This window comes from Lupinus angustifolius, chromosome LG11, assembly GCF_001865875.1.
Source record: "Lupinus angustifolius cultivar Tanjil chromosome LG11, LupAngTanjil_v1.0, whole genome shotgun sequence".
Classification (NCBI taxonomy): Eukaryota; Viridiplantae; Streptophyta; class Magnoliopsida; order Fabales; family Fabaceae; genus Lupinus; species Lupinus angustifolius.
Window position 1 is genome coordinate 8,904,109 of NC_032019.1, and position 11,321 is coordinate 8,915,429.

Genomic DNA, 11,321 nt, shown 5'->3' on the forward strand with positions numbered 1-11,321 from the left:
ATTTTACATCATTTCCGACAATTTGTTTATATTTGGATTCATTAATCTATAACTTATTGTGATTTATTGAATTGCATAACGTGCATGATTAATTGAGCATATTATACAATTGTTTAACATTAGAAACTTAATGCATAATTATAAATATATTGATAAATAAATAATTATATTTTTAATATCATAAATAAATATAAAAACTCAAATTTTATAGATCAATTATAAAAATGACATTATACACAATTAATCAATTAAGGTAAACGATCAAATATAATAAGATGATGATACAACAAATTAACTCTATAATGAATGTGATTTATTTAAAATCAAAAGGAATATGACTACCTATGCAATATTAAAATAAAATGTTACTATAGCAATATTAAAATAATAATAATAATATGAATCATAAAATATTGTTTGTAGTTATTTTAGAGTCAAATAATAATATTTATTTTTATACTAATCTTATTTTAGAATCAAATAATAATAAAATTATAAATTTAGTGATGATTTTTTGATTAGTAGGATACTACTAACTATACCATGTTATATATGTGTAAAATACAATGTTCGGAAAGTCGAGCAAGATGTTCAACTAGAAAAGGTCCCATATTAAGTTTATCCAATTTAAACAGTTAAACCGTATGGTCTGACTGTATGATTTTATATATAATTAATAATTTTTGACAATATGAATGCACTTGTAACATATATGGTTTTAACCATGCAAATGCACGAGCAACGTACATATTCTTAATCATAAATGCACATGTGATATGTATTCTTAATCATGCGGCAAAAAAATACCATATCGTCTCGTGCAAATGCACGGGTAACTTGCTAGTTAGAGTTAAAAGAAAAGAGTGTGAGAGGTTAAAGAGAGAAAATTTCTCATGAATGAAAAATGTATGGGACTTACCATGTCTTCTTTCTCTTCTAATTTGGGGAGAAAGTGAAGAGAATAGTGATTTGTTTGAAATCTCAATTGTATTCCATTTTTCTCCACTTGTTTGTTTTAATAATGTAATATCTATGTATTGTCTGTGTAAAAATTGATTTGTATACAATCAGTACATCATCTATTGTTCATTTGCACTAATTTTTATTAATAATTAATAATGATTAAAAAATAAATGATAAATAATATAATGACAATGCAAAAACTCGAACATGTACATAACTTTTTCTATTGAAAAACTAGTAATATACATAAATCTTTATTATAATATAAAAATATAACCTTTATTTTTAATTAATAATAAAACAATTTTTTTCATTTTTTTCTTTATTTATGGATACTTTTATCAATTAAAGTATAACGTCATCTTTTTTTTTTTACCGAGAATAAAATACTTATTTCTCTTTATTTTCTTATGTCAGACATTATAAAATCTATTTTTCTTCTTCTTTCTCTATCTTCTTTTTCTCATTTGTTTCTCTTCTTATATTATTTTTACATCCAAATGAAACTTTCATGTTTGGATACATCTTTTGTCCTTAACATTATTTTATTTTTACAAAAAAAAACTATATAATCATAAGCAACCACCACCAACACATTAATTAACCACATATCTCACCTTAAATTAAACATTATCATAAATGCACACAAAAATATAATATAAAGTAGACCAAACACAACAAATACAATCTAATTCTAAAAAAAGAAATATATAAAAATTGAATATATAATATCATGCAATATTCACCTGAAAAAGGTATGAGACTTACCGTGTCTTCTTTCTCTTCTAATTTGGGGAGAAAGTGAAGAAAAGAGTGATTTGTGTGAAATCTCAATTGTATTCAATTTTTTCTCCACCTCTTTATTTTAAGAGTGTAATATCTATGTATTGTCTATGTAAAAATTGATTTGTATATATTCAGTATATCATCTACTGTTCATTTGTATTAATTTTTATTAATAATTGATAATGATTAAAAAATAAATGATAAATAATATAATGACAATGCAAAAACTCGAACATATACATAATTTTTTCTATTGAAAAACTAATAATATACATAAATCTTTATTATAATATAAAAATATCACATTTATTTTTAATTAATAATAAAATAATATTTTTTCATTTTTTCTTTATTTATGGATACTTTTATCATTTAAAGTATAACTTCATCTTTCTTTTCTTACTTTTTACCTAACTAAATAAAAGTTAAGAGAATCAAATATTTATTTCTCTTTATTTTCTTTCCTTTTTTTCTTACGTCAGATATTATAAAAATCTACTTTTTTTTTCCTTCTTCTTTCTTCTTTCTCTATCTTCTTTTTCTCATTTGTTTCTCTTCGTATATTATTTTTATTACATCCAAACGAAGCTTTCATGTTTAGATGCATCTTTTTCTTTATATTTAATAATTTACTCAAAAAATATGTTTAATTTCACATCTTACTCTTCTATGATTCTCATGTTCGGCCAGAAAAAGAAAGATCCATCTCCCCTGAACTGAATATATCCATGTTCTTCTTTTTTCTCACCTTCGTAAACCTTTAAAAAGGTTGAAACTTTCTATCTGTAACTCATCAAAATCTTCCCTTTGTTGCAAACCCACCACCATTGTTATTCCAATCTTCAAAATTTTGGCATAATTTGCATGTGATCACACTCCCAACTCTCGAGTATCAACTACCCTTGGATCCTGCAAATTTTGTATGTACAATTCTTATGCATTAATTCAATTTACATTGTTCTTATGATATTAATTCCATGATTTAACTGAATACTTTATATGATCCTTGAATAGTTTTGCTTCTGCATCATCAAGGTTGAGTTAGAAGTTGTAAGTGATAATTCAATTCTGTATTGTATAAGTAATGGACCAAAACCATGGATCTTCATCTCCATACAATTATCCAAATCCATATTACCCTCAAAACCCTCATCCTAACCAATATGGTCATGATCCATATGCTAACCCTCCTCAACAATATCCATACAACCCTTCACCACATTCCTTCAATTATCCCTACCCTCCACCACCTCAACCATGCTTTACAACCCCACATTCCGGCCCTATAAATTATCACTACCCTCCACCTCCTCCACCACCTTCCTCAGCCCCTAATACTGCCTCATTCGACTTTAACCGACCGCCTCCATCATCAGACTTTTTCGGCCCCCAGCCACCTCATCCTTATCCTTACCCCTACCAAGCTCTTCCAGAGAGTCATGGTCATCCTCAGCCTCAGCCTCAGCCGCCCTTTTCAGAGTATGGATCATCATCACCTTACAATTACCAACAGAATGAGGCCTATTCACAGTCTGGACACTACTCACACGCGCATAGCGGCTTCGCTGGTCCCTACCAGCAGGAGAACATGAGCTCTGTGGGCTATTCCAATCCTTCTCAGGGATCTGCTTACCCGCCTTTGCATGATCTTATGAGCAATGTTCGGTTATCGGACAATAACCAGCCAACTGCTCCTGCATCGCCCCCGGCCCCTGCTGCGCACCCATTGCTACATTCTAATTCAGTTATGAAGGAAGAGAAACCATGGGGGCATTCCAATTCAGTTCCGACAGAAGAGAGGAACCATGACTACCTATTGCAACATTCCAATTCAGTTACAAAGGAAGAGAAACCATGGGGGCATTCCAATTCAGTTCCAACAGAAGAGAGGAACCATGACTACCCATTGCAACATTCCAATTCAGTTACAAAGGAAGAGAAACCATGGGGGCATTCCAACTCAGTTCCAACAGAAGAGAGGAACCATGACTTTTATGGTTATTCTAATAGCTCCTTCTCAGGATGGGGATCCTCCCCTCACTCTGATCCGGGGAATTCTCCAAATCTTTCAGATTATTCTGGTTCATTTAATGACTCGGTGCATAGTCAGAGTTTGCAGATTGTTCCAATTCAAAATAATGTGGCGTCTTTAAGAGTTTTGCTCCTACATGGAAATTTAGATATATGGGTTCATGGAGCCAAAAATCTTCCAAATATGGACATGTTCCACAAAACTTTGGGGGAAATGTTTGGTAGAAAACCTGCTAATTCCAGCACTAAAGTAGAAGGAACAGTGAGTCATAAGATTACTAGTGATCCTTATGTAACAGTTTCTATATCAAATGCTGTAATTGGGAGGACTTTTGTTATTAGCAACAATGAAAACCCTGTCTGGGAGCAACATTTCTACGTTAATGTTGCACATTATGCTGCTGAATTGCACTTTGTTGTCAAGGACAGTGATGTTGTGGGTTCACAGATTATTGGTGTTGTGGCAATTCCAGTGGAACAAATATACTCTGGGGAAAGAGTAGAAGGGACCTACCCTATCCTGAACAATAACGGTAAGCCTTGTAAGCCGGGTGCTGTCTTGAGTCTATCCATTCAGTACATTCCCATGGAGAAACTGATCATTTATCATCAAGGAGTCGGAGCAGGGCCTGAATATATTGGGGTTCCGGGCACATATTTCCCATTGAGGAAAGGTGGAACTGTTACTCTCTATCAAGATGCCCATGTTCCAGATGGCTGCCTCCCTGATGTGATGCTTGATAATGGGATGCATTATGTTCATGGAAAATGCTGGGTTGACATCTTTGATGCCATACAAGAAGCTCGGCGTTTGATTTATATTACTGGTTGGTCAGTGTGGCACAGAGTCAGGTTGCTTAGGGATACCCGTAATGCATCAGATTCCACCCTAGGTGAACTTTTGAGGATCAGGTCACAAGAAGGAGTAAGAGTACTTCTCCTTGTTTGGGATGACCCTACATCAAGAAGCATTCTTGGTTATAGAACAGTAAGTAATGCAATTTTTTATGTTACCAATTATTGCAGTTCCATGTTTGAGATGGTTGATGGGACTTGTGCGATTTTCTGCATGTATGCATTTTTGTTGCATGCTGCTATAATGGTTACGCCATTCCATTTATTTTAGAATTTTGTTCGTTGTGTCAATTTCTGAACTTAATGATAATAGGAGGGTAGAGATGATGGCTATTAGAACTTATCATGTACTGTTAGTTACTAAACTAGTTAGATTATTTTCTGGTAATAGTTACTGTGTGACTATTAAGATTATTCAGTTGGATTACAGCTGTCTTATGCTTGTCTAAATACTTGTCCGGATCTGTGTTCCAGGTTTAAGTTAGTTAATAACCGAAAATTCAATTGCAGAGGTTCTCTCTTCTCTTTTGCTTTCCTTAACTTTTTCAGACCACTCAAACTGTAAGGCCTTTGCAAATAGAAACTTAAGAATAAAAAAACAGTCCAGGTTTTAATTGTATACCATATAAAAATAAGGGCAAGTGAGAAGCATAAGTGTTGAGGTTGATTCTCTAACATATTCTACTTGGGTATTTGTTTAAATACTTCCTAATGAAGTATGTTTCTGTCCATCCAACGGTTGATGATGGCCTTCAAAACCAGATCTATCTTCAAATAAAAACTTTTTTACATTTGGATTTGAGACATTTTGTTTATTGGCTTGTGATCATTTTGCTTATAAGCTGTCATATAATCACACATTCATACTAATAATAGTTAACTTGTTATTTCCCTTGTCTAAATGGTTAAATAAATAATGTATGTGATACAATTCCATTCTTTTGTCCTGTATTACTACGTTTTTCTGAAGCTTTATTTAATTTCAATAAGATGAAGACTTTTTTTAGCGTACTAAAATTAAGACTCATACACAAAAAAATTGTGTGTTCTTTCTTAGTTGTGGATATGATTTGTTCTTTCAGTTTTAATTATGTAAAACTCTTCTAATTTACATTCAGGATGGTGTCATGGCAACTCATGATGAGGAAACTCGCCGATTTTTCAAGCATTCTTCTGTGCAAGTTCTGCTTTGTCCTCGTGTGGCTGCAAAACGACATAGCTGGGTCAAGCAACAGGTTTGGTTTGAAAATGACTTTACTAATTGAAATAATTTACTTTAATTCATTCCTTCCACGATCCTTTGATTATGAAGATTTTAGCTGATATTCTCTTTTTAATCATATATAGTTACTAAGAGGCTGATCACTTTTACATTAGATCTCTACATATGTTTTCCAATACTTCTACAATTTTGTTTCCGGAATTTTCCATTAAATTTCTATTTCTGATTACCAGGAGGTTGGAACAATATATACACACCATCAGAAAACTGTAATTGTGGATGCTGATGCTGGAAATAACAAAAGAAAAATTGTAGCATTTGTTGGTGGGCTTGATTTGTGTGACGGGCGATATGATACTCCTCACCATCCTCTCTTCAGGACATTGCAGACACTGCATACGGATGATTATCACAACCCTACTTTCACGGTAATATTTTATTTGATAAGCAGAAAATGAGTGGAATTTTATGCAGATCACATCTATAAAAAGTTCAATTCCAAGTTTAATAGATCTAGAAGTAAAATTGCAATTAAGAAATGTTTCTGCATTCTTTTATAGAAATATCAAAACGGCTGTTTCAATCTGTGCATGTTATGTGGGTTCTCAATTCAGCAAACTTTGAACTGCAAGACTAGCAGTGCTAGTGATATGTAAATAATAATGCAAATTATGTAATGTCAGGGTAATGTTGGTGGCTGTCCACGGGAGCCATGGCATGACTTGCATTCTAAAGTTGATGGTCCAGCGGCTTACGATGTTTTGACCAACTTTGAGGAACGCTGGTTAAAAGCTTCAAAACTTCAAGGGGGGATAAAGAAGTTGAAAAGTTCATTTGATGATGCATTACTTAGGATAGAAAGAATTCCAGATATTCTCAAAGTGTTTGATGCTCCTAGTGTTGGTGATGATAATCCTGAAGCTTGGCATGGTCAGGTATTTAGTCAAATAATACTGAATATATATTTAGAGGGTGAGCCTCGGTGCAAAGATAAGGTCATTTCCTTAGTTTTAGATCACATGTTCAAGTCCTGAGACCAGTCTCTCCGCTAGCGGGAGTCACATTTCATACATTTACTCTCCCCAAACCTCACTGGGTGGCAGCCCCGTGCACTAGCGTGCCCTTTTTAAATTTTCTCATCTACTCTACTTATACGAAACTATTGATTCTGTATATATTGGAATGCAGATATTTCGTTCAATTGATTCAGGTTCTGTTAAGGGGTTTCCAAAGGATCCCAAAGATGCATCAATCAAGGTGAATGAAAAAGATTTTAGTGTTTCATGTTTTCTTTTTCCAACATGATTGCAATTCATTAGACTTGAGCCATCTTATCTGTGACTATAAGATCGTTAAATGTTGCTGTATTTTTACAGAACCTAGCATGTGGGAAGAATGTGCTGATTGACATGAGCATACATACAGCATACGTGAAGGCAATTCGTGCTGCACAACATTACATTTATATAGAGAATCAATATTTCATTGGGTCTTCATTCAATTGGAGTCAGCATAAAGACCTTGGTATGAAACTCCTCCTGTACAAGTGTTGCTTATTGCCTCAATAATTCCATCTATTACTGTGCGGAAGATTTTGGAGAACATAAATTAACATGATATATCAGCTTCTGAAAGGATAAATCATCCAAAACCAGAATTCATTATGGAGAATTTACATTATGTAATGGAACCGCTCACGTGGATTCACCTAATAAGTTATGTTTTTTTGGGAGAGTTGGTATGTTAACCTTTCAAATAGGGTATGATATAATGGTTTTAGATGTATTGAAGGCTCTAGAAATTACACGAGAACGTCATAGTTGATACAGCATATTTTATATTGTTTTATTGTCTGCAAACAAATCTCACTGGTATATAAATCCTTATGGTTATCATTTAAAAGTTATTGAGGATACAACATTTTAACATTTAGGAATTTGATTTTGAAAGATGTTATATGTTTAATCCCTTGTATACATTCATGGCAAGCCTCCATCAAATGTATCTTTTCTTATTCTTTGGCTACAATGATGGCATGGAGGTTTGGAACTATACCCCCCGCAAACTTCCCAATACCCTTTGTCAATAGCTCACTAGTAGTGGCATTTCTCTATCACTTACTGGATGAAGATGAATAATTAATAGGTTGATCATATTTATTTTGATTCAGATTTTGATGTTGAACTTTCATGTTTTTCAGGTGCTAATAATTTAATTCCAATGGAAATTGCGCTTAAGATTGCTGAAAAGATAAGGGCAAATGAGAGGTTTGCAGTTTATATCGTTATTCCAATGTGGCCTGAGGGTGTTCCAACAGGGGCTGCCACCCAAAGGATTCTATTTTGGCAGGTATGCTTCAACTCACAATATGAAGGCCAATTTTTTATTTTCTTGAACTTTAGAATATTGACAAGACCTATGATCTTCTCATTTGGATGCACTTTATCCCGGCCTTCCTTCTATAAAATGTTTGAATCATGTCTTTCAACTATTATAATGCCATTTTTGTGGATGTTAGAAAATATCATGCCATCATTATAATTTTTAAAGAATCCTAAAGTTTCTATATTAGTACCTTTATTATTTCATCATTACAGTGAGGTATGGTGGGGGAAAATTGGACTGAAATTATTCTAGAAATGAGATGCCACACTTGCCTATCAAATGAGTGGCAGGGCTATTTGTTTGGAACGTTGGTTGCATGATGTCGAAGTAAAAGTTATATAGCACATGTGATTTCTTGGTTTTTGCATTCTTTACTCTGGATTGTTTTTTTGTTAAATCTTTTCAGAATAAAACAATGCAAATGATGTACGAGACGGTTTACAAGGCTTTGGTGGAAGTTGGGCTTGAAGCAGCATACTCTCCGCAAGACTATTTGAACTTTTTCTGTCTTGGAAATCGGGAGGCCATAGATATCTATGAGAATATTGCTGTGTCTGGAAATCCTCCCCCAGCAAATAGTCCACAAGTATGAATACTATGATCCCCCTCCCTTGTTCTGCTCTTCTCGGTTAAATTTTTCTGCTGCTAATGCTACACTGCTAGTATTATAAACCTACAAGTATGAAACAGCGAGTCCATATATAACTCTAGACGTCTAGCATACGGTGGGAAAAATAATTGCTTTTATATACTGTTTTGTTTTGAAAAAAGCTTTTAAACTACTATCACGATGTCTTTTCTTTAGATGTAATTTCCTGGAATACTTAGCTTATGAATCAGACAAGTGTTCATTTAGTCATTATCATCATCTTAATCATGTGTTCTATGGCATGCAATCTCCATTTAGTAAATACAATGCTCAATATTTTGTATGTTGGTGTCCTATTTCCAGGCAACTAGTCGGAACAACCGACGTTTCATGATTTATGTTCATTCAAAAGGCATGATAGTTGATGATGAATATGTGATATTGGGATCTGCTAACATCAACCAGCGCTCTATGGAAGGAACAAGGGACACCGAGATTGCAATGGGAACCTACCAACCTCATCATACCTGGGCAAGAAAACAGTCTTATCCACATGGACAGGTAAAAAAATTCGAGTTATTTGCTTAGGAAACCATTGTTCTTATAACCAGTCTTAAGTTTTACTGGTGGCGTTAAACCTTTTGTTTGTGGCTTTAGTCAGCATTCTACAAATATAATAGAAGTTCCCAATTATTTGTGAAACTGTACTCTATGCAGATTCATGGATTTAGGATGTCGCTTTGGGCGGAACACACGGGTACAATTGAAGAGTGCTTCTTGCAACCGGAGAGTCTGGAATGTGTGAGAAGGGTTAGAACAATGGCTGAACTGAACTGGAAACAATTTTCAGCAAATGAGATAACAGAGATGAGAGGGCATCTACTCAAATACCCGGTGGAAGTTGATCGAAAAGGTAAAGTTAAACCCCTTCCTGGCCATGAAGAGTTCCCTGATGTCGGAGGAAGGATAGTTGGGTCATTTATCGCCATTCAGGAGAATCTAACCATATGATGAGGTGATTACATTCACATTTCTAACCATAGGATGAATGTAAATTGCAAAATAGAAGTGATCAAATGCATAAGAATCTCACCTAGTAGGGTCTAGAGATTAGTTTACAAAAGTGGAGGTGGTGCCGGTTTGAAAGTGTTGTTGATGAACTACATAAAAAGACATTCCATGAGCTTATGGTTTTGATAGAAAACAAACATTGTCTATGATTTATGATTAAGTGTTCTAACCAATTATTTCAAGTGTGATTTCCTGTTCAGATACAACATTTATATTACAATACTAGTAAAATTCACAATTTTGGGTTAACCATAGGACTATCAGTTTAATATCTATACACTGCGAGTATAAAGATTTATATATTGTCAGTATATCATTTCTTATTTATTTGTATTAGTTTTTAAATTGTTAATACATACATATTTTTTCTTTACGATTATTGGTTTTGAACTCTGTTATTAATATTTTATATCTCACAACTCTAAAAAGGTTAAGGAGATGTGTTAGTAGTACAAAAATAATAATTTGATTCATAGAATGAGACAACTAATTTGATCCTTTAAAATATCATTTTGTATATTTTCATGCAAATTAAAAAAGATGAAAACATTATTAAATTCTATATTAATAAAACTAAATAGTTTTCATATTCTACTAAATCATTTGATTAAATAAGGGTATTCTAGTATCTAATTCATTTATTATATGTTAGAACATTGAAAATGTTCATATTATTAATATTGTATCGGTCATCAAATCGGTTAGGGTACTTGTATAGTGGTATAATAGTTCAGCTAGTGATTCACTAGTTAAACCACATGCTGGTGAAATTAGATATACATATATAATATATTAATATTAATATTGAAAAATCAATAAAACACCGACATTTTTTATTTTCATTAAAAAATTAATTTTAAATAAAAATTGGTTGGTATGACTGGTACAGTTGAATTGAAAACCGGTCGATATGACCAGTTTTGACCGATTTTAGCAGGTTTTGACCGATATAATTATTGTACCATACCAATATTGAGACCGGTTTATCGGTTGAACCGGCCGGTATGAAACAGTTTTAACAACACTATTCTATACTATATATTTATAACTATATCTATACTACTATATAAACTTTTTAAAGGCAAAACATGTTGTGAGATGTGTTTAGGTAATTGAATAGACATAATTTCTATATTCCAATTGTACCCTTACTATTATATAAATACAAAATATACCTAAAGGAAAGTCAGGTAATTGAATATGTATAATTTCATTCAATTCCATTTAGTAACCACCGTGACATATTTTCTATATTAAAATTTTATTCTTTTGTAACATCTCAATAATAAGTACAAGAAACTTGCACATGTTCTTTTATTCTTTTCCACCAATATATCACTATTATTCCACAATTTTTTCTACTTCCATTTTCTCTCTTCATCACCCCAAGAAGAACAGCTTTGACCAACATGGAAAAAC

At 32.9% G+C, this 11,321-nt stretch overlaps 1 protein-coding gene across 4 annotated transcripts; it reads left to right on the forward strand.

Annotated features, from left to right (window-relative positions):
* Window positions 2,367-10,059, forward strand: LOC109360683 (phospholipase D gamma 1-like). 4 transcript variants are annotated; one of them, XM_019605733.1, is made up of 11 exons: window positions 2,367-2,669; window positions 2,764-4,768; window positions 5,754-5,870; window positions 6,091-6,285; window positions 6,541-6,792; window positions 7,046-7,114; window positions 7,234-7,381; window positions 8,058-8,206; window positions 8,649-8,828; window positions 9,195-9,392; window positions 9,549-10,059. In XM_019605733.1, exons 2-11 carry the CDS (start codon window positions 2,834-2,836, stop codon window positions 9,840-9,842), a joined length of 3,537 nt encoding a protein of 1,178 aa, XP_019461278.1. In that variant the 5' UTR covers window positions 2,367-2,669; window positions 2,764-2,833; the 3' UTR covers window positions 9,843-10,059. The 4 variants fall into 4 exon arrangements, with proteins under 4 accessions (XP_019461278.1, XP_019461277.1, XP_019461279.1 ...); XM_019605734.1 differs by having other exon boundaries at window positions 2,368-3,623; window positions 3,714-4,768; XM_019605735.1 differs by having other exon boundaries at window positions 2,368-3,482; window positions 3,573-4,768.